This window comes from Aspergillus aculeatinus, assembly GCF_003184765.1.
Source record: "Aspergillus aculeatinus CBS 121060 unplaced genomic scaffold BO66scaffold_8, whole genome shotgun sequence".
NCBI lineage: Eukaryota > Fungi > Ascomycota > Eurotiomycetes > Eurotiales > Aspergillaceae > Aspergillus > Aspergillus aculeatinus.
In genome coordinates, this window is record NW_020291477.1 from 498,401 (window position 1) to 518,807 (window position 20,407).

The following is a 20,407-nucleotide window of genomic DNA, read 5'->3' on the forward strand; positions in this document are numbered from 1 at the left end:
ATAAGATTCTGCATGCTGGGCTGTCCGACTGTCCGAGTGTTGTTGCATTTCTGACGCGAGTATGAGTTGCGAATCTCTGCAACGCAAGTTACGTAGAAAGCTTTAGGCTCTTGATGTTGTTTAAAGCATGATCTCTGTCTTCAAATCTATGATTATGCCCGTTTACCACACCTGTAATCCAATGGTTCAAGCGGGTCTCTTTGACTAATCAGTATAGGCGAAAAGTCTGCTAAATCCTTGTACTGACTGAAAAGGTAACATGCTGAGTGTGGCTTACTGTAATATTCTGTTGGAACTAAGGATAGATAGAACTAAAATTAGAAGATCCCCCGCAGTCTTCAAGTTACTGCCCTTCGTCATAAATCTTCTCAATAAAAGCTTGTGCTTGTAATTATATCTGAAGTATGGATCCTTGAATCGGTAAACGCTAAGATTAGTAGTCTATGCTTCCTTATACTTGAGCGATAAAGGTTCTGTAGCATCAATTTGCAGTTGAATGGCTCCGCAAAAAGACGTGTATTCCGTAGTCTGTAGTCAGTATATATTCACTGGCATAGTGCTTCGGTCTTGCAATGTAGGGCACAATCATTAAATCGTTTATTAACCCCACAACCCTCTAGGCAGAACTGGTATAAGGGTGCTTTGTAAGAGGTATGACACCAGCCTTACGTTGGCACTCGGAAGTGGTAGGAATTGTGCAGTTGATGAGCAGTCAGAAAACCCCTCACTCCCGACCGGTGAGGGACGGATCAGATAAACGGAACCGGAATCAGAGAGGTTTGTGTCTTTGTGAATGTGGGATCCACTTAACCAACTGCTTAGAGGATTGATTGGCCGTGTCTCGGAATGAATTTGTCAAATGTGCGTTTTCCATTCCACATTGGTCACAGGTTCAAATGAGTCTCTCGCATTCTGGGTGCTCCGGCGACCAGTGATTGGGCGAGATGCAGCCAGAACCCGGTCGCGCCACTTGGCGCCAATCTGATAAGATGGATCAAAGATACGGAAAACAACCATCCGGCTTCTTGTAACTTGGTATCCGTAGTCATCCGATTTCGATCGAGCCTGTGTCACTGGAATGTTCATTCCAGAATATTGAGTCCGAAGCTCCTCACTATATGAAATCGACATCACTTCGCAATTTCCCATATTCGTTTTTGGTAAAGAGTTCTCGCTCGGTCTCCGCCGAAATCCCCGAGACAACATTTCGGTCTAGTCCAGGCACCGCCGATACAGCAAGGGAACGTTTGTGTTTGTGACAGATGTCCCCATCGGATCCACAGACTCTGGGCATCTGTCCCCCGGTCTCGGGTGACAAGTCGCTGGTTACACTCTTGTTATCATGGCGTTACTCTTAAGAATGGCCTGCGCCCCCTTTGCTCCGGGCTATTTTCTTTCACTCAACTTCCGTCTCTACTTACTCCGCCCATTTCCCCAACATTGGCTCTCTCCTCTCCCTTTCTTCTCTTATTTCCGATCAGAATAATAAACCTTCAAACGCTATTAGCACGACACTCTCACGATGCCGTCCAATGAGGGCCTTGTCTCGCTTGCGCGCGAGTTCCGCGTTCTGATCGTTGGTGGCTCCTACGGTGGATTGGCGTCAGCCATGACGCTGATCGATCTTTGCCGTGGTCGTCTCGCTCGTTTCAACTTCACGCCCAATGCACAGCCCCCTCAACATCGCATACCCATCCAGATCACATTAGTGGACGAGAGGGATGGATACTGTCAGTAGTCTTCCCGCTGATTCCATCCTATAACATACAGCCACTAATCCCAAGAATGACTCCAGATCACCTCATCGGCTCCCCCAAGGCACTCGCCTCGGAGAAATACGCCTCAAAGACCTGGAATCGATTCGTGGACATTCCTGCCTTGAAGACTCCAGACATCAAATGGATCCAAGGAAGTGTCCACTCGGTGGACTGCCAGCGGAAGGTGGCTCAGATCCTTGATAGCCAGACGAGGCGATCGAGGGAAGAGAAGTACGACTTTTTGATCGCTGCATCTGGTCTACGCCGCGCTTTCCCGACAGTGCCACAGTCCCTGGAGCGTCGAGAGTTCCTGGAAGAGACAAGGAAGAATGTTGAGGCCATCCAGAACGCAAAGGAAGGCGTCGTGGTGATTGGAGGGGGTACGTCTTCTCGCATACCCCCACTCCCGCGTATTGATGACAGCTAATGACCTGTAGGTGCCGTCGGTGCTGAAATGGCCGCCGAGTTGAAAGATCTTTACCCCAACCAGAAGATCACCCTGATCCATTCCCGTGAGCACCTCCTTTCTGCCGAGCCTCTGCCCGATGCGTTCAAAGAGCGCATCTGTACTATCCTTCGTGAGCAGGAGGTCACAGTCATCCTCGGACAACGCGTTGTCGACACCACTGCCGTTGAGACAGAGGGAGGACGCCGCGTCTGGCAGCTTACTCTCTCCGACGGCACCAAGCTCACGGCTGGCCATGTGATGAACGCCGCTTCGAAGAGTGTCGCCACTTCCACCTATCTGCCTAAAGAGGCGTTGAACGAGGAGGGACTCGTCAAGATCAGACCCTCGTAAGTCCCTCTTCTCCTGTGTCCCACGGAGCCTCAACTGACTGCCGCCCAGTCTGCAATTTCCGGACAATGTTCCCAACGCAGATGACCACTTCGCTGTGGGTGATATCGTTTCGTGGTCGGGGATCAAACGCTGTGGCGCTGCCATGCACAAGGGTCATTACGCAGCGACCAATGTCTATCAGCGCATGATGGCTCAGGCTTTGAGCACTAAGCCTGAGTTCGTCAACCTGCAGCCGCACCCGGCCGTCATGGCTATCGCTCTGGGCAAGAACGCTGTGGCATATGACTCGGAGGGTGGGCTGCAGGACGGTGCGAAGACCTACGCTACCATGTTTGGTGACGACATGGGCTTCAGCAGTAAGTGCTCTCTCCGACCCTGCCAGTTTTACTTTCCGCATGCTAATGCTATACAGTCTGCTGGAATTACATGAAGCTGGGTGAGCCTTGCCAGGCTTAGACTTGTCTTGGATTCCTCATTATGCCCCTGACAAAGCAGGTATTTGTCAGGTATGTGGTTGCAAGACGGTGACAGGGTAATCGACTTGAGGAAAACGACTATAGGGTCACTACCATGGAGTGCTATTTAAGCACTAATCATATAAGCAAGCATGTGGGAGATGATCTGAACTTGCATATCTGTGATCTTCATTAGCTAGATAGATATTGTATCTATGGATAGGCTCTGGAAGCCTCTATTTACATTTTTGAAATCTATATTGAGTTTAACCTATTTCCCCTCAGCCTTTATGTGATACGTCCGTAGATGCGCCACTTCTCTGCAACAAAGACTACAAGCCCTGAAGCCTAAAACGTCTCTGAAGATTATATTGATATATTTATGATTCATTATAGCGTTACCGATGGACACCGCAGCCCACCGCATCAAGCCTCCCCCAAGGCCTGCTTCCTCGACCTCGAGCGAGTATCGAGATAGGGTGCTTCACCCAGACTGCAGACCCGGTCGCCAGCCCGAGCCTCGGCGTAGTCATACGTGGCACAGTGCCAGGTCGATCGGTTATCCCAGACGGCCAAATCATTCTTATTCCACCGGAAGCGAACCTGCGCGTCGTGGTTTTGGGTAATGAGCTAGGAACAAACCAGTCAGTCAACCGGCCCACATTTAAAGTCGTCTGTCGTCCACACTCACATTGAACAGATAGGCGAGCAACACGTCGGATTCATCCTTGGTGACCCCGTTGATGCGCTTCGTGAAGCCTTTGTTCACATACACGGACTTCCAGCCAGTGACAGCTATTGACGCAAAGTTAGAAGTCGAGATCACAAAACTTGAAACACAGATACCCAGGGGAAACTGATGGGGAGGAAACTTACGATTCGTGCGAATGACAGGATGGACGGCCGTCAGCGCTTCGCCCTGGTTGAGGGGCGAGCCTCGAATTCCCTTCCGCAACGGATTGCCCAACCGCCGCGCCTCGTCGTGGAAGAAGGTCGCGTCGTGCGTCGCCGTCAGCCCCTCCAGCATCCCCGCCATGGCGGGCGACAGGCGATCGTAGATCTCATAGCCTGACGCCCAGAGGGTGTCGCCGCCCGTCTCTGGGAGCGTGTGGATCTTCAGCATGGCGTAGTCGGAGGGGACGGGCTCGAAGCTGATGTCGCTGTGCCAGCCCACGGAGGCGAAGCGGCTCGTGTCGCTGAGTTGGTGCGTGAGGCCGCCGCCCTTCTTCTGCTTCTCGCTGCTGATCACGCTGATCTGGTCGCCTAGCTCGCTGCCTTCTTCTGTCAGGGGGTGGATGTGCAGGCCGGATGACTCGGGCTGTGATGGGGGCGGTCAGTCAGGTGTTTTTGGGAGGTACATCTTGTACTTACGCATCCGGCCAGGTGTGTCAGCTTCTCTCCAAACTCGCGCATCTGCTGCGGTGTCACATCTTGATCACGCAGGAATACAACCCCTCGGCTTGAGACTGTTCCCGTCAGCATCAGCGTATTCGAAACTTTCGGAAATCATGTCATACTTGTTACTGCGAGATCCTTGATGATCTGATCGCATTGCTCCGACTTCAAGATCTCAGCCACCTGAAGGCCTTTGTACTCGCGACCAATGACCGGCGTCAGGTCTTGCCGGGCATACGAGTCCAGAGACCCGGAATACTGCAGTGGTTCGGAGATGCGCGGTCGGGACTGCTCATGGCCGCCTCTGATAGTCGAAGCCGGGGCGTTCTCAACGACAGCAGGCATGGTGACGGTTCTGGCTGTTACAGAGGCTGGTGTGAGGTGAATGGGCACACAAAACAGGACTGTGCTTGTGGCAGAACCGACGAAGGGATCTGATAAGCTTCCCGACTCTTTATATGAGCTACGATAGCCGACGAAATACGTCCCCGTCGACTCTGCAGCAGCGATCGCAGTGGTATGTTGTCAACGACTCGTCCCCACCGTGGTGGAGGGCTACGGGTCATGCAGTGCGAATGGCGACAACCCGTCAACCTCGCGACGCGAACCCTCTCTTACAGGCACTGGCTAGTTATCTTCCGCGGAGTTTCCTTATGGCATCTTCCGTACGGTTCCAGGGCCACATAGTGCACATACGAGTCAAGTCCCTCGTGGGCCCATCGCCCTCAATTTCCCCGCATTAAGCATGCCCGATTGGTTTGCCTCTGGGTGACGCCAATCAGCGGCCAGCGGGATGGCTGTCGGCGGGGCGTCGGCGAAATTCTCGGAGGGCTTCTTGGTCCGTGTTCTGCCATTTCTGAGTCTCGCCAAACACCACCACCATCATCAGCGAATAGAAGCTGTCAACGGAGTCCGCCGTTCGAAATGGTGTGCATGTGCTTCATCTACAAACAGCAATGCTCCGAAACCTGGGGAGCATGGCAGACTACGCTCAGATAACAATTGGGAATGACTGCGGTGACAGTGCGTTGACAACTTACAAGCAAAGGAATATCCGGGGAATCCTACGCCCAAGAACCTCTTCAACCGGCCACCGTGAACTGTGGGGTTTAACAGTCCGCCTCAACAAGTATGCACCGTTTCAACGTTTATTTATTTATTTATTTTTCTTCAGCCCAGCTCTATTCTTCTTGCCCTCGGAATCAGACGGAGAAAGAGGCTATTGGCGAAAAGCTTTGGTTTTCCGCGAGAAAAGTGGCTAGCGCACCGCCTGGGGTTCCCTGGCGGCGATGATGTGCTCGGCGATCCGTTTTGTGCAATTCTCTTAGTCCGATTCTGGATTCAGGGCATGCATACACACGGCTGTAACAATAACACCATGTCTGTGGTTGGCTCAAGCAAAGGCCCGTTGTCGATGGCCATTGCGAATAACGACATCAGAGAATTAATTATCCTTTATCCAACGCCTCGAACTTCGATGGTATATAAGTCCTTGGCCATGGAAGACCATCCAGCCCTAGAGGTTTTTTGTCCCCGCCCATTATCTCGAGTTCCTTGAGATTCTGCGTTCTTAGCAGCAAGGCGTGGCCTGTCAGAGAGACATCATGACGGACATCGAAACGGGGTTCAAGGGCTCCTCCATCAAAGCCCACGATGTCGAAGACACGCAGTCCTCGAAGGTGTCGATCGAGGTCGGACAGGAACACCTCGCTGGCGTCGTGCCTCCCCATGAGTCGTATGAAGGCTTTCACCGATTCGATCCCACCGCTACCTGGACCGAACAAGAGGAGAGACGAGTGATCTGGAAAACCGATCTGTATCTACTCACAGCTCTCTGTATCATGGTACATTTGCTGCAATATCGATCGAATGGCGGACGTTCGCTGACATGAATAGTTCTTTGGTCTCCAACTGGACCGTGGCAACTTATCAAATGCGCTGACAGACAACCTGCTGGTCGATCTGAACATGTCGAGTAACGACTACAACAATGTGAGAGCCTACACGCCCCAGCATACAGACACGCCTTTCTAATTTCTGCAGGGAACCACTATCCAATTAGTGTGCTTCTTGTCCGCAGAGTTCCCCGTCCAGCTGCTCATCAAGAGATACGGGTTCAAGCGGGTTCTCCCCGTGATGATGATTTGCTGGAGTACTGTATCCTGGGCGCAAGCATGGATGACCAACCGGGCTGCCTTCTACGTGACGCGCGCACTCATCGGGGCTTTTGAAGGTGGTTTTATCCCCGGCACCATCTTGTTTGCGACCTACTTCTACAAGACGAAGGAGCTCTCCGTGCGCCTGGGATTCTTCTGGTCCACGCTTAACGTACGAACCGCAACTCACCCCCAAATGAAACTCAACTAACCACGGAACTAGGTTGCCCGTATCATTTCGTCGCTGCTGGCGGCGGGTATTCTCGAGATGCGTGGCGTGCAGGGCAAACCGGGCTGGTTCTGGCTTTTCCTGATCGACGGCCTCATCACCTTTGCCATCGGATTCCTTGTACGCATTCCTTCCCTTCTCTTTCCCAAACCCACAACGCCCACAAACAGAAACCGAACAACTAACCCCACAAACAGAGCCTCTTCTACCTCCCCAGCTCGCCCACCAACACGAGCAGCCTCCTCTGCCCGAGAAACTGGTACACCGAACGAGAAGAAGTAATCATGATCAACGTACGTCCCAACCCCCCAAATAAAAAAATACCCCCCACTAAACCACCCCAAGCGCCTCCTCCGCGACGACCCCTCCAAAGGCCTAACGCACATCAATGAATCCGCGACCCTGCACGACATCATCTCCGCCTGGAAAGACCCCTCCATGTGGGGTCTGTATCTGATCGGCCTAGTGGCCTACATCCCCCAAAGCCCGGTCTCCAGCTACCTCTCCCTGACCCTGAAGCGCCTGGGCTTCACCACCTTCGAGTCCAACATGCTCTCGATCCCCTCCGCGGCGCTGCAGATCATCCTGATGCTGGCCCTGTGCAAGAGCAGCGAGTACTTCGGCGACCGGACGTGGCACAGCCTGTTCGGGGAATTCTGGTCCCTGCCGCTGCTGATCGCCCTGCTGTGCCTGCCGGCGGGTGGCTACAACTGGGCCCGCTTCACCATCACCACGCTGATCTCGGGGTACCCCTACTTCCACCCGATCGTCTCCGCCTGGATCTCCGAGAATACCTTCGACGTGAAGAAGCGCGCCATCACCGCCGCCACATACAATGTTATCGTGCAGGTTGGGTCGATTATTTCGTCGCGTGAGTTTCTTCCTTTCAGAAAAAAGAAAAAGAGGCGCAGAAAAAAAAAACCTCCTTCCTGAAACGAGTGCGATACTGGGTACGGCACGGAACTCTTGCTAATGACTGTGGCATAGAAATTTACCGCTCCAACGACTCCCCCTACTACTACACCGGCGACAAGGTCCTGGTCGCCCTCTGCGTCTTCTCCATGGCCGTCTTCGTGGCCCAGCGCGAGTACCTCCGCCACCTCAACCGGCAGAAGGAGCGCAAGTGGGCCCTCATGTCGGCCGAGGAGCGCGTGCTCTACCAGGCGGACACGGCGGCGCGCGAGCGCGAAGGGAACAAGCGGCTTGATTTCCGGTTCAAATACTAGCCACTGGGCAGCTGGGTATGCATCCTGTGTTTGGGGGCTTGTTTGCTTTGTGTCGGGAAGACTGCTTCTTGCTTGGGATTATTAATCTGCTGAGGGGGGATGGTTTGATCTGGTTGTATAGGTTCCAAAGGTTTCTTTTTGGCCTCCCTGGTTGTTGTTACTGACTAATGAGAAAGCGAATGGGGAGTCTTTTTCGTTTCATCTTATATTAACTCATAATATACGTGTCATTCGTCGTTATACGGGTTCGAGGAATATACATATGGCAAAACTCAAGCTGGGAAGCTTGATCTTGACAAGGGTGGTGGCTCCGGCAAGTAGTCCCCGGTCATGCAGAAGTAATGCTCCGACGGCACAGACTGAATCGCCCCGCCGCCGGTTTGAGCCATGAAATCGCCTACCCACATCTCCACCGACTCCGACGGCAGAGACGGGGACCACGAGGGACCCCCGCCCAGTCGTGGCTCTCTGCCCTCCTCCAATAGCAGCGGAGATTGGGCGTTGGGGATGCCGACTAGGTATGGGTCGTAGGCGTACGCGGCCGCGGCCGCGGCAGCTGCATAGCCCAGTCCCGCGGAGAAGGACGGCCCAAACAAGTTAGAGGGCGCCAGGTCTCCTAAGGAGTGGAGAGCGTGCTGGGCACTAATGTCGCTTGGCTCCTCCGGCATCACGCCGTGAGGAGCACGGTTGTGGTCAGGGGTCTGAAACGCAGTAGTGGTAGCAGCTTGGTATAGGTCGTCCGCGGCGGTCCAATCAGCCACGGTGTTTGGAGCCGTGGGATCGGCAGTACTCGTGAGGACGTCTTCTAGGGTCGATGCAGGCAGTTCGGCGGCTGGGCTGTCCCCACCGTTGATGTCTGCGCGGGGGGTGGCTTTACGTCTAACTGGCGTGTGGACCTCGCGTATCGGCGGCGGTAATGCAGGTCCACTGCTAGACTGCGCATCCGCCATTTTCTTATACAGTAGCTCCGCTAGTTCTTTATTGCCGCCGCCGCGGAAGGTGGAGAGAATCGAGTGGAGTCGAGCCAGGATGCTGCTGGGGCGGCTTTCTCCATCCCAGACTGGGGCTCGTGGCAGCATGGCCAGATTGATTACAGCGTCGGCTAGTGAGCTGGCGATCTCATAGAGCTTGAGTTCCTGCGGATGTTTTAGTGAGCCTGCTCTAGATGTCGGTGGATGTACTGCACATACCATACCGAGGCCGTGGGCTTCAATCGCCGTTCGTGGAAGCTGGGAGACTATGTTCAGAAGCTCCTTCGCTACTAACACGGGGAACGAAGGAGAGTTCGGCCATTGGGACGAAGGTGAACCCTGCAAACCCTGCTTGAAAGAGAACTTCCAGAGTATCATCCGCATCCAGTGTCGCGTCACGCACAGGTCGGCCTTTTGTACATCCGATATGTGGTCTAATAATGCTGATCCGTCCTGAAGATTCTCCTGCAGCAGCCGTAGAAATCTTGCATCCACGCCCTGCACCTCATCCGAAATCGTGTCTCTTCCGACGTTGTCGTCTTCAATGAGATCGAACATCCGGGACTGCTCAAACAAGCGAAAAAGGTTGAGCAATTTGAGGAAAGCGGGGAGAACTTGTGGTTCATCGCTCGTGTCGAGTGCTGGAGTGGAGACGTTCGTTTTCAGAATAACGGGTAACTTGTGGAGGATGCAGACTCCCCTGCATGGAAATCAGACACGGTTCGCTTGCGGATGCTGGAAAATCTCACCGTTCTGTGACGAATAGCAACCATAGCACGCGCCGACGCAGTTGTTGCTCCTCCGCTGGCAGTCCCATATACGAAGCTTCTCGGTGGAGGGACATCATTTGTGCCAAGGTGATAGCCTCTCGCAGATAGAGTAACGACTCACTCGCCCCCGACTGTTGGTTCTCGTAGTAGACATGCAGAAAAAAAGCGGTGCGCACATTGTTTAGATTGAGCCTCGAGCGATAGTCGTACAGCCGTCGTGCTCGCATGCTCTCGAGCGCAAGATTCTCCGCACTCAGAGATTTTTCCGGCTCTGAATTTTGTCCAAGCCGTAACTGGGCGATGGTGGCGGCAGCTACTGCAGTTGCAAGGGCGTACGTTTCATGCTCCTTCTCCTCTACATCTTGCTGCAACGTCGCCAGGACCTTTTCGACATCGACAATAGGCCAGACCGGATACATGCGAACATGATAGATGTACAGCGGGGATGCGAGGACATTGATCGGAATTCGAGATCTAGATGCTCACATGATTAAAATGTTAGACTTTGGCGTACGTCGGTAGTACTGCGAAACGCAAAGCAGCGGAATAAACGCGATGCGCTTGGATGCAAAAGGCAGCATACCTCGAGCTGTGTTGGGTTTCGCACATTGCGGGGTTGCGAAGCGCGTGGTCGGCTTCGAGCACTTCCCCTCTCACTGGAGCCGAGGGTAGTGCATTCTGCATTTCCAAGCCTCTTTGCGCTTGATCGATGAGGAATTTGGTGGTCGCGCGCAGTTTCTGAGGACCGCGAGGCTGCTGCACACGGATATAGGTGCACTTGATGCGCGCATTGAAGCAGGACTGGCATGGCTGGCCCCCGCCGCATTTGATCTTTCGGATCTTGCATCCATCACAGGCCTTCTTGGTGATTCCGGCTCTGGAAGACATCTTGCTTGTGGGTGCCGTGGCAGTTGCAGTTGCAGTCGCATGCATCAGGCACGATTCGAGTCGAATGCATGACCTAGCCAGAAATCTTGGGGTCGTAGCAGGTGGCACGGACGAGGAATTGTCACAATGTTGACGGCCGAGCGATCATGTCGACGTTTTTGCGGGGCAAGCCATGAGAGGTTGCTTGGCAGATGCAGCTCGAAGCGAGGCAAGGCCCTGTGCGATCGCGGTAAATCCCGGTCAGCGTAGCCCTTCTGCTTCGTAGCCGATGACCGTGGCAATGGGATTGTGTCCACCGTCCACGGTTTCGTCGATCGCAAGGTGATTGTTGACAAAAGTGATGGATGGATCCAACGGCCGGCAATCGATAAGGGGCAGGCAGACGATTGCGCCTTCGACTCCATGGGGCACGCCATTGCATGGACCCACTAGGTGCATTTCGAGGAACAGGTGAGATGTTAACACAGCATCGATGTAGGCATCGATGCGATGCTATTCGGAAACCAGTACCAGCGGTATGAGGAATGAGCCAATTTGAAGTTGTAAACACTGTGCACAGCTCGTGATCGAGATGCAAACCTTGCAAACCCTACTCCCCCAAGAGTACCCCAGATCATCCCACTTACTCCGCAACATTGGCCTCGGATAACACAACAGTCAAGCGTTATGATTTAAATGTGTCTGTCGTCATGGAATTTCGAAGTCTTTTCCCGTCTCTCTTCTCTCGCTTGCCGCCTTCTCACTAAACATGGAGTTTTTAAAGGCGCTTGCTGCAGCATGAGAGGCAACGCGCAGACCTGGGCGAGAACAGCTAAATCCACCGGCTGTTTAGCACGTCTACTTTCTTCCTCTTTTTCAAGTATCGACCAGAGAATGCGGCAGTGTACGTGACAATCGACGGCTTCATAAAACCCACCTAATCAGAGCAGGTGGCCAAACCGCGAGTACTGCTAACAGAAATGTCTCCACGGTCTAGGATTCAACTCAGACCTGGATCACAAGTGCCCAATATGATAAGCAAGGAAACTAGAAGGAATAACAGGTATGTAAACGAACCGAAACCACTGCTGTTTACATGCCACTAACATGATTGTATTCTTAGTCTAAGAAGAAGGATTTATATCATTATATCCTGACCGTCTTTCAGCTTGCTTGGTGCTTATACCTTTCGAGTCCCTGATTTCTATGACTTAGTTTTTCCATCCTTGCCTCCTTCCAGCCTGGTAACATGTGTTTGCTCCTCCTTCCAGCTTGAAGGACAGTGAAGTCAGGCGACTTATTACGATCTGACCCAAACTGAAGAAGTGTCAGAAATTTCAAAAGTCCAGGCGAACCAGTGGCACTGTATACAATTCCCGCCAAGAGAATGATGTAGCCAGAGACTGAGAGACTTGCGGAGATATGCTGCCGGTCTATCCTGGCGACATCTCTGCCACAGCAAAGAACCGTTTCCATGAGCGATGCATGCCAATTTGCGAAGACATTGGTGTCATTTTCTTCCTCATGGCATCTCCGTGTCAGTGACGCAGTTGACAAGGGCAAGAAGCATTCATTCGGTCTGTTATGGCTCCAGGATTGTCCACTTCGACCATACTGCAGTTTCTCAGGCCCTCATGCATGTCCGAGTAAGCGAGGGTAGGTTACTAGAATATATTTTTGTCAGCATGGGTCTCTGCGTAACCCCTCGAAAACAGATATTCATGAAATGCGCACGCTTTCCTTTCTACAGAGGGAGAAGAATCAAAGGCGTATGGCCGTAGCAAGCAACGTAAATCCAAGAAGCCAGCCTAAAGCTTCCACAAAGACTTATGTATCACGCACGGCAAAGACAGACAAAACCCAACTAATCCCTTCTGGGCCATGCACCCCCACTAGGCCCGGGTGGGTCTAGAACTCTTCCCCCCCAAACTAAACAACGAGACCCTCCGAGCAAACCTCCGACGCCTCTTGCGCCTCAAGCTGCCCTCTGCATATGTCAGTGTGATTGGACTCAAAGGCTCCACCGCTGCAGTTGTGCAACTATCGACAGACCAATGGCCGATACCCCGAGGGATTCCAGCGCACGCAATGGCCCGTCGCAGTCGGACTAGGTACAGATAAATTGGTACCGCAGCCCCCCCCCCCCCCCCTCGCGCGGGGGCTTGCCTACTGAATTGGACGATTCTCTCTCTTTCTACATCAACAAAGTACTGTACTGTACACCATGGCGTGGCCGAACAAGAACAAAGACATGCTCTACCGCCGGGTAGGCAACTCCGGGCTGCATGTCTCCGCGCTGGGGTTGGGAGGATGGTTGACGTGAGTTGTTGCATGACCGTCGGAGCAGGACAATCTTACTGATGTTTCGACTTGTTGGCAGTTTCGGAGGCCACGTGGATAATGGTACTACTTCTTGAGTTGAACCTCAAGTGCTGGACAGCGGGACTAACGACGGGGCTTGACAGAAATCACCTTCCAATGCATGAAGCAAGCCTACGACTGTGGGATCAACTTCTTCGACACCGCGGAGAGGTAGCCCTTTCCCTCCCGGCCGCAAATCACAAGACGCAAGCTAATCAAGCGCAGCTACGCGGGCGGTCAATCCGAGATCGTCATGGGCCAAGCGATCAAGAAATTCGGCTGGAAGCGCAGCGATCTCGTCATCAGCACCAAGGTGCGTCCGTTCCGTTCCTTGACACGACTACATAACTACCACCAGCGACAGAGGAACCATCCGCTAACGTCTAGTGGCCGGTGGACAGCTAAACTGGGGCCTCGCCAACGGCGAGATCCTGATCAACAACCATGGCCTCTCCCGGAAACACATCGTGGAGGGGACGCGGGCGTCGCTGGAGCGGCTGCAGCTGGAGTACGTGGACATCATCTACGCGCACCGGCCGGACCGGCTGACGCCGATGGAGGAGACGGTGCGGGCGTTCAACCACGTGATCGAGAAGGGGTGGGCGTTCTACTGGGGCACGTCGGAGTGGTCGGCGGACGAGATCAGCGAGGCGTGCGGGATCGCGCGGGCGCTGGGGCTGATCGCGCCCGTCGTCGAGCAGCCGCAGTACAACATGCTGACGCGCCAGAAGGTCGAAGGCCAGTTCCAGCGGCTGTACGCGCGCTGCGGGATCGGGCTGACCGTGTTCTCGCCGCTGAAGATGGGGCTGCTGAGCGGCAAGTACAACGAGGCCACGACGCAGCCGCCGCCGGGGTCGCGGTTCGCCGAGAGCAACGACAAGTACGCCAACTACGTGCGCAGCGAGTGGGAGAACGAGTGGGCGGGCACGATCCGCACGGTGCAGGGGCTGCAGGGGCTGGCGGACAAGCTGGGCGTGAAGCTGTCGCAGCTGGCGCTGGCGTGGTGCCTGAAGAACGAGAACGTCTCGTCGGTGATCACGGGGGCGTCGCGGCCGGAGCAGATCGTGGACAATGTGGAGAGTCTGAAGCTGCTGCCGCGGTTGACGCCGGAGGTGATGGCGGAGATCGATGAGTATCTGCGGAATGCGCCCGAGCAGGACCCAGCGCGACAGGACTAGTAACGTTACTGAGTATGAGCTTATCAACTGCGGTACCTAATGAACTGAATTCACTTTTCCCAAACCCCTGAAGTTTTTAACCCGGTAAACATACCCCGTAGACGAGCACAACAAAGCACGTGTCAAGGACCCCTCACCCTACGCAAATGACATCACATCACTACACCCCAACAAACAACCCTCTCCCAAGCAACCACTACAACTACACCTACACCTCCACCTCCACAGTCTACAACACACAGTCTACAAAACCCAACCTACCCAACCCAAGCTACCCCATGACTATGAGCAAACTCCCCCCGGAACTCCACCTCCAAATCGCCACGCACCTCCCGGCTCCCCCCGACCTCTCGCGGACCCACCTCGCCCAAACAAACCACTACTTCCACGCCCTCCTCCCCCACCCCACGCACGCCGAGCTCCTCGCCGCAGAACTCGACCCCCTCGCCATCGCCCACGACCTCTACGCCTGCCGGTACTGTCTGCGGCTACGGCGGGCGACGCACTTTGCGGACCGGATGGTGCGGCGGGGCCGGGGCCGGTTCGGGGCGGAGCGGGAGCGCGCGAAGCGGTTCTGTCTGGAGTGTGGGGTCTGTCCTCGAGATGGGGACCTGGGGGTTCGGGAGAATGGTGGAGGACGGCAAGCTGAAGGTCCGGCACAAGCACAAGCACCGCGCAGCGAAGCGCGGTACGGATATGGGGATCTGGTGCGCGTGCAAGGGGTGTGGATGGTGTTCTGTGGGCGGTGTCGGGGGTTGAGGCGGGTGGTTCCGTCGTCCCCAGCAGATAAAAGGCGGGGATTGCAGCAGCATTTGCAGGTTGGGTGGGAGGAGGAGCAGAGTATCGGGATGCGCATGGGGAGGGATTTGGGGTGTGAGGGGTGTTTGTAGTCGCATGTTTCTCATGACGAAATGGGGAGGTTGAGTTTGGTATCAAATTCAACTGGTGGGGAGGATGTTAAGTCAACTTGGGATTCAAGTTAGATACCCACGAAAGCACACTTCACCTATCCTACTTACAAGAGTAAACAGCTACAGAAACCCATCCAACGCCCCCTTGATCTCAACCGCCTCATCCTCAGCAGCAACATCAACATCAACATACAAACTCACATACTCCACCCCCTTCTCAATCGAGCTCACCCCCAGCACCATCCTCTCTTCCATAAACCTCCCCTCCTCCCACGCCCGCACAATGCCCCCCGCCATCTCATCCTCCTCCTCCATACTAAACTCCGCCAGATACCCCGTCCCAAACGACACGAGATACCCGACGCCATCGAAGAACCGAAACGCCTGCGCCTCCCCGGAGGTGGTCCGCGTATCCTGCTGGCCCGGCGGCAGGAGCCGCACCACCGTCCGGTTGTTGCGGTACCAGGTGACGTGGATATCCTGCACCGCGGCGGTGGTGCCGGACGCAACGAAGTCCTGGATCACGAACTCCTCGAGCTTGTCGTCTGCGCTGAGGACTCCGCTGCCACCACCGTTGGTGGTGCAGGGGACCGCCACCGGAAGGATAGAAGAATACCCCAGACCGCGGTCCCGGAGCGCGTGGGCCATGATGTCCTTGTATGTTGCGGGGTGCATGTCCACTAGTTCGGCAGCGGTGGCCTCGTCCATGGCGGAGTAGTCGGCGGCTGCGGCGAGGAGGACGGCCACGATCGAGCTCAGGAGGCCGGCGATGTCCCAGCACTGGTCGAGATGCAGGAGGGAGCAGGTGGATTTGACGAGGATGGCGGTGGCTAGGGTGTAGGCGATTCTGCATGACGCAAAGATATTAAGGGGGATGTTACTGTATTACTCTGAAGATGGATGATGGATGTAACTCACTTGTTCTTGCTACGGCCCAGCGTCCGCAAGACTGCGTCGATCTGCACACATAACTGATGCGTCGTGTCGAGCGGGATAGGCAACTGGTTGTATTCGTTCAGGATCCGAGCAAGATCAACCCCAAACTCTTCACACACAGTAACCCTGCCAGTCAGAAATTCTCCATGCCCCGCTTGCGAGGCTGCGAGCAACAGAAAAAGAGGGGTCAGGATTCTTCGGGATGTCTCGCGGTTGAGGACGATCTGGGGGCGCGAGCTAGTCCTTTAATGACACATTAGCGAGCTCCTCGAAGACAAGAAATGACCCTACCAGTTCTGAGGAGCGAGGTGGTTCTTGCATAAAAGTAGCCAGAGTAGAGAGGTCAGCACAGAGATGATACAAGTCAACAGCCACCAGAGATAACCAGTCCAGGTGGGTGTGTCTGGGTAAAAGCGAGCACGCGTAGCCCCGCGAGTGTGCTTGTTCGAACCCTGGGATGCTGAATCGGACTCATAGGCAGAGTCAGCAAACACAAACTCATCTGTCGATGTGATCATCGTGCAGGTGTCTCCTGGGTAGGACGCAGGCATTTGCTGGTGGGGCATAGTTGGTTGTACTTGCAGAGGTAAAGAAGAAAAACAGTAAATACAGAAGAAGGTGGAGATGTGGAGGTGAAAATGAGAGAGTGAAGTGGAAGGATGAGGTGAGCGTTGCCTTGTCATAGCCTTCACACTGACCATCGATAGACTATCGCTTCCCCGTTGTTTGGATCACTTCCAGTAGAGCCCTCAACTGCAATGTATCAGGTTCTGTCCGACTTCCCGTCTCCTCCTGCACGCTTAAGCATCCTAAGTACTACCAGTAGATTACGAGATATACCTTTCGCTAGCAAGCGTTGGACTATCCGGAGAGAAAGAACTTCTCATTCATAACATGTACATGAAACTCTAGGACACCACCACGCGGTTTGTCACTTGAGGATAGTTTTGCAAACTCAACACTGAGCTTTACCTTTTATGCAACGGTTATCAAACATGAAACATAAGAATAAAGCAGGGTCCAGCCCCAAGAACACACACGCTAATCCGCAAACCAGTCCCATATAACAGAGGTCACTTCAGCTACAGCCGGGCCATCGGGTGCGTCTCACGACTGTCTCCCAGGGATTTGGCAATGTTCCGACTAGCCCAGTCAGCGATCGCCATATTAGTGATCATGGGATTGACACCGCTGGCACTAGGGAACACTGATGCATCCACCACATACAAGCCCTGAGTCTCCCACACTTGACAGTCCGGGTCAACCACACTGGTCTTGGGACTAGCACCCATCCGACAAGTTCCCATCTGGTGGGCGCTGGCAAACTGTGTCCGCTCGGGCTCAAATGGGACCTTATGAGCGCGCATATCAGCAAGCCACGCTTGGAAGGACGCGTTGTTGGTGCCTTCCGCAGCTTCAGAAGGTGTCATCTCAGGTCGGATGTATGGAGTCAGCTCTCGCCAGGTCGTATGGAATTCCTTGGCGCCAGCAACGAAAGCAATCTTGGCAGTGCCAGCAAGTGCCTCAAGCATATGCTTACGGTCATAGGCAGACACCGTATAGTCAATGCGACATCTCCCATCAACCGGATCCGGGTACACTCGTCCACCGTCTCGGTCCCGAGTGAGTGTGATGAACCCAACCGTCCGGGGCAAATTAAGCACCCATATCTTATAGTCGAGTCCACCACGCCAAGGGAAGAGGGGAAGGTAGGCGGAAGGCAGCATGGACAGAGCCTCAATCTTGACGCCGTAGCCTTTTCGATCGAGATTCTCGAATTCGTTGACGACAGTAGTCAGTGCAGATCCTTCCCAAGGTCGAACCTCTTCATTGAGGACGGCACCCGCAACAATCACTGGAAGTACAAGTTAGCTAGCCTTCCGAGAAACCTTCAATGAATAATAGCATACCGGGATGAAGGTGAAGATTGCGACCGATTTGTGAGTTCTTCAGCCCGCTCCGCTTGAGAAGCAGAGGGCTTTGCAAAGACCCACAGGACACTACCACGCGTTTTGCATTGATGACCACTTTTCGCTTTACCGCACCAATACCCGACGCCCCCAGGTACGAATCTCTTGAGGTCCAAGTCCCCTCCACGCCCGAAGCCACCGTTCCATATGGCTTTTCTTCGAACAAAATCTTGTCCGCGCGGAATCCTTCGATGAACGTAGCCCCTCCCCGAGAGGCGTCGGCGAGGAATGTCTCCGTGGGACCTTTCTTCCCACATGTGTGGCAGCCCAGAGTACAGTAGCCGCAGTAATGCGGGCCATGACCTGTGTTCTGGGGCACCGACTTAGCGGAATAGCCCAATCGGCGAGCTCCCTCAAGGATGAGGCGATTGGCTTTGTTGTGCTCGGTATGATCACTTCCCACACCCATCCGGTCGCAGACACGATCCAAGCACTTTTGGTACTCTTGGCTAGTGAAGAATGGAAGTCCATTGTTCGCCCACTCCTCACGCACGTATCCTTGTGTCTGCAACGCAGCGGACCAGTTGACTGTGCCACCGCCACCCCAGTTGGACCCTGCCAGAATAGCCGTACATCCGTCGTCAGTGACGATGCCGCCTCCTCCCTCAAACATGCTGATAAAACCCTCGTTCGCGGCCATTGGAAAGTGGTCAGACGAGTAGTAATACGACTTATCCACAACAATCACCTTGTATCCCGCCTCGGTGAGATTCTTCGCCGCGACACTCCCACCACAGCCACTCCCGACAATGACAACGTCTGTTTCGATGATTTCAAGATCCTCACTCGGAGGGAACTGCAAGAATTCATACTTGAAGCCATCCGCAGGTTTCCCATGGACTGGAACCCGAGGAAAACCGATGGCTAGGTTCAGCGTTGGGCTAAATGTAATCCAAGTCTTCTTGAAGATGGTGGATAGAGCCCGGTAGATAGCTCGAAGTGGTTTGATTCGGGCGGTCTCCCAGCTGCGGAAGATGGCTTCGCGCACGTCCACAGGCTGATCTCGAATCAGGACCACTGATCCTGTTAGAAGGAGGGAGCCAGGTCGTGTACTGTAGAACGTGTTAGCTCACGAGCCTTTCGGACGCCGATGATACATACTTCAGGGCATTCAGAATAAACTTAATGCCGTTCAATCCCTCGTCGTGGACATATACCGAGAACAGACGTTGCAGTCCCTCCCGAAACGTGTTATTAGAGGAGGCAGACTCCCGGAGATACTGACCGGCAATCGTAGCCGCATCAGGACCAGGGATCTTGGAGGTTATGGTTGTACGAGCTCGCTCCATCTCCTGGGATGTAACAATCTTGGTCGCCTTGGACTTGTAGGCGACAGGGGAGCGGATGGACGGAATCACGGTGTCAGCTAGAGCCAGAAGGGTCCTCCATTGTGTCGAGGTGAAAACCGCTCGAGTGGGTACAGCAGGAAGGGCAACATCCAGTGGGACACGTTGCTCTGTGTTCTCAGCAGCCATGGTGATGGTTGTGCGGTCGTCGTGTGTTTGATTAGGAGAATGGTAGAGGAATAACGATGAGTTATAGAGATAGTCAGATGGCGATAGAAGAACACGCAAGGTGTATGGTGGTGACAGAAGTCAGGATCGTTGAAGACAAGAACTTGAGACTCTGGTGTTTAAGGCTTCTGGGCCCTCAGCGTGGCTTCCTTCGCTTGCTACTTTGGAAACGGCAAGTGGCACCAAAGGAGTAGGAACGAGGCGGAAGGAAGAGGGGGGTCTTTCAAGGAAGGAGAGTGGAATGTGTCCACGGCGTCCGAGGTCGAGGTTCGGGCTCAGGTACTACCGAGCAATAAGAGCTCTTCCTAAGAGCAATCCCAAGGCTCCATAATTAAGTCTAAGGGCCAGAGCTAGAAAATGGGCCGACAATCTCGAGCGAGTGGTGGGTGGGAAGTGGGAACTTGAAGGAGGGAGCGAGTGGGTCGGCTGTATACGATCGACATGCGGACCCATACTAACGATGTGAGAATGAAACTCTGGTGCTCTTGAGTGCGGGGAAACTGGTGAAGCCGAGTTAATTCAATGACACCACGTGAATTGAGCTGAATGCCGCGAAGAAGGTCTATCAGAGCGTTGCGCTATGGACGGGCGAGGTTTAAGGCAGACAGATCCATCCACCCCCGCGCGAAGCCGCGGGACCTCGGCTGGGTTTGGATGGGGATTCCGGGGTTTTGCAATGCGAACTGAAGTCCGAGTTCGTATGCGTGCCATGGTTGAGAGTGAGCTTATCAGGTCGAGAGAATTGAGAGAATCTGAACCATGATGGATGAGTGATTCATCCTCCGCATGAACCGCTAGAGTTCCCGAGCCCGTGACTGGCCTACGTACTGTACACACAGTATCCACCGTATACACACATAGACTGCCTAGGCAGTGCTGTGCTCTACTTCGCCCGCTGTACTCCATCTATCC

At 54.1% G+C, this 20,407-nt stretch overlaps 9 protein-coding genes across 9 annotated transcripts; 4 read left to right on the top strand and 5 right to left on the bottom strand.

The window, feature by feature from the left end:
- Positions 1–1,522: 1,522 nt before the first annotated feature.
- BO66DRAFT_418286 (putative pyridine nucleotide-disulfide oxidoreductase AMID-like) lies at positions 1,523–3,012 on the top strand (the record flags this gene model as incomplete). The annotated part of the gene is made up of 5 exons (XM_025649730.1): positions 1,523–1,730; positions 1,796–2,137; positions 2,195–2,552; positions 2,605–2,912; positions 2,969–3,012. 5 exons carry the CDS (start codon positions 1,523–1,525, stop codon positions 3,010–3,012), a joined length of 1,260 nt encoding a protein of 419 aa, XP_025507048.1.
- A 302-nt stretch (positions 3,013–3,314) lies between these two features.
- Positions 3,315–5,019, bottom strand: BO66DRAFT_426614 (TauD/TfdA dioxygenase family protein). Its single transcript, XM_025650296.1, has 5 exons — positions 4,529–5,019; positions 4,383–4,477; positions 3,888–4,329; positions 3,703–3,806; positions 3,315–3,641 (listed from the first exon to the last, which is right to left on the bottom strand). Exons 1-5 carry the CDS (start codon positions 4,749–4,751, stop codon positions 3,438–3,440), a joined length of 1,068 nt encoding a protein of 355 aa, XP_025507049.1. The 5' UTR covers positions 4,752–5,019; the 3' UTR covers positions 3,315–3,437.
- Positions 5,020–5,770: 751 nt separating this feature from the next.
- Positions 5,771–8,249, top strand: BO66DRAFT_418288 (putative MFS transporter). Its single transcript, XM_025649731.1, has 7 exons — positions 5,771–6,250; positions 6,303–6,398; positions 6,450–6,734; positions 6,786–6,911; positions 6,989–7,084; positions 7,137–7,662; positions 7,779–8,249. The coding sequence occupies exons 1-7, from the start codon at positions 6,011–6,013 to the stop codon at positions 8,015–8,017; spliced, it is 1,608 nt and encodes a 535-aa protein (XP_025507050.1). The 5' UTR covers positions 5,771–6,010; the 3' UTR covers positions 8,018–8,249.
- BO66DRAFT_237782 (Zn(II)2Cys6 transcription factor) lies at positions 8,007–10,788 on the bottom strand. The gene is made up of 4 exons (XM_025642826.1): positions 10,342–10,788; positions 9,738–10,232; positions 9,208–9,688; positions 8,007–9,153 (listed from the first exon to the last, which is right to left on the bottom strand). Exons 1-4 carry the CDS (start codon positions 10,689–10,691, stop codon positions 8,290–8,292), a joined length of 2,190 nt encoding a protein of 729 aa, XP_025507051.1. The 5' UTR covers positions 10,692–10,788; the 3' UTR covers positions 8,007–8,289.
- Positions 10,789–11,717: 929 nt separating this feature from the next.
- BO66DRAFT_237779 (uncharacterized protein) lies at positions 11,718–12,226 on the bottom strand. The gene has a single exon (XM_025642825.1). The coding sequence runs from the start codon at positions 12,099–12,101 to the stop codon at positions 11,790–11,792; it is 312 nt and encodes a 103-aa protein (XP_025507052.1). The 5' UTR covers positions 12,102–12,226; the 3' UTR covers positions 11,718–11,789.
- A 547-nt stretch (positions 12,227–12,773) lies between these two features.
- BO66DRAFT_389350 (putative voltage-gated K+ channel beta subunit (KCNAB)) lies at positions 12,774–14,205 on the top strand. The gene is made up of 5 exons (XM_025646778.1): positions 12,774–12,944; positions 13,006–13,028; positions 13,091–13,157; positions 13,212–13,299; positions 13,388–14,205. The coding sequence occupies exons 1-5, from the start codon at positions 12,850–12,852 to the stop codon at positions 14,162–14,164; spliced, it is 1,050 nt and encodes a 349-aa protein (XP_025507053.1). The 5' UTR covers positions 12,774–12,849; the 3' UTR covers positions 14,165–14,205.
- Positions 14,206–14,310: 105 nt separating this feature from the next.
- On the top strand, positions 14,311–15,054 carry BO66DRAFT_435662 (F-box domain protein; the record flags this gene model as incomplete). Its single annotated transcript, XM_025650867.1, has 1 exon — positions 14,311–15,054. The coding sequence occupies one exon, from the start codon at positions 14,311–14,313 to the stop codon at positions 15,052–15,054; it is 744 nt and encodes a 247-aa protein (XP_025507054.1).
- A 195-nt stretch (positions 15,055–15,249) lies between these two features.
- BO66DRAFT_237849 (uncharacterized protein) lies at positions 15,250–16,088 on the bottom strand. Its single transcript, XM_025642827.1, has one exon. The coding sequence runs from the start codon at positions 15,926–15,928 to the stop codon at positions 15,392–15,394; it is 537 nt and encodes a 178-aa protein (XP_025507055.1). The 5' UTR covers positions 15,929–16,088; the 3' UTR covers positions 15,250–15,391.
- A 1,005-nt stretch (positions 16,089–17,093) lies between these two features.
- BO66DRAFT_426618 (long chain fatty alcohol oxidase) lies at positions 17,094–19,462 on the bottom strand (the record flags this gene model as incomplete). Its single annotated transcript, XM_025650297.1, has 3 exons — positions 19,083–19,462; positions 17,922–19,033; positions 17,094–17,866 (listed from the first exon to the last, which is right to left on the bottom strand). The coding sequence occupies exons 1-3, from the start codon at positions 19,454–19,456 to the stop codon at positions 17,094–17,096; spliced, it is 2,259 nt and encodes a 752-aa protein (XP_025507056.1). The 5' UTR covers positions 19,457–19,462.
- Between the last annotated feature and the right edge of the window lie 945 nt (positions 19,463–20,407).

Bases quoted from the DNA above. Each gene is read 5' to 3' on its own strand.
- BO66DRAFT_426614 (XM_025650296.1), bottom strand. From the start codon at position 4,751: ATGCCTGCTGTCGTTGAGAACGCCCCGGCTTCGACTATCAGAGGCGGC. The intron at 3,807-3,887 runs GTAAGTTTCCTC...TTGCGTCAATAG, and splicing joins TCCTGTCATTCGCACGAATC to CTGTCACTGGCTGGAAGTCC. The intron at 3,642-3,702 runs GTGAGTGTGGAC...GTTTGTTCCTAG, and splicing joins TGCTCGCCTATCTGTTCAAT to CTCATTACCCAAAACCACGA.
- BO66DRAFT_418288 (XM_025649731.1), top strand. From the start codon at position 6,011: ATGACGGACATCGAAACGGGGTTCAAGGGCTCCTCCATCAAAGCCCAC. The intron at 6,251-6,302 runs GTACATTTGCTG...TGACATGAATAG, and splicing joins TCACAGCTCTCTGTATCATG to TTCTTTGGTCTCCAACTGGA. The intron at 6,735-6,785 runs GTACGAACCGCA...CCACGGAACTAG, and splicing joins TCTTCTGGTCCACGCTTAAC to GTTGCCCGTATCATTTCGTC.
- BO66DRAFT_237782 (XM_025642826.1), bottom strand. From the start codon at position 10,691: ATGCATGCGACTGCAACTGCAACTGCCACGGCACCCACAAGCAAGATG. The intron at 10,233-10,341 runs GTATGCTGCCTT...GTGAGCATCTAG, and splicing joins GAAACCCAACACAGCTCGAG to ATCTCGAATTCCGATCAATG. The intron at 9,154-9,207 runs GTATGTGCAGTA...AAACATCCGCAG, and splicing joins AAGCCCACGGCCTCGGTATG to GAACTCAAGCTCTATGAGAT.
- BO66DRAFT_237779 (XM_025642825.1), bottom strand. From the start codon at position 12,101: ATGGAAACGGTTCTTTGCTGTGGCAGAGATGTCGCCAGGATAGACCGG.
- BO66DRAFT_389350 (XM_025646778.1), top strand. From the start codon at position 12,850: ATGGCGTGGCCGAACAAGAACAAAGACATGCTCTACCGCCGGGTAGGC. The intron at 13,158-13,211 runs GTAGCCCTTTCC...AATCAAGCGCAG, and splicing joins TTCTTCGACACCGCGGAGAG to CTACGCGGGCGGTCAATCCG. The intron at 13,300-13,387 runs GTGCGTCCGTTC...GCCGGTGGACAG, and splicing joins ATCTCGTCATCAGCACCAAG to CTAAACTGGGGCCTCGCCAA.
- BO66DRAFT_237849 (XM_025642827.1), bottom strand. From the start codon at position 15,928: ATGCAGAATCGCCTACACCCTAGCCACCGCCATCCTCGTCAAATCCAC.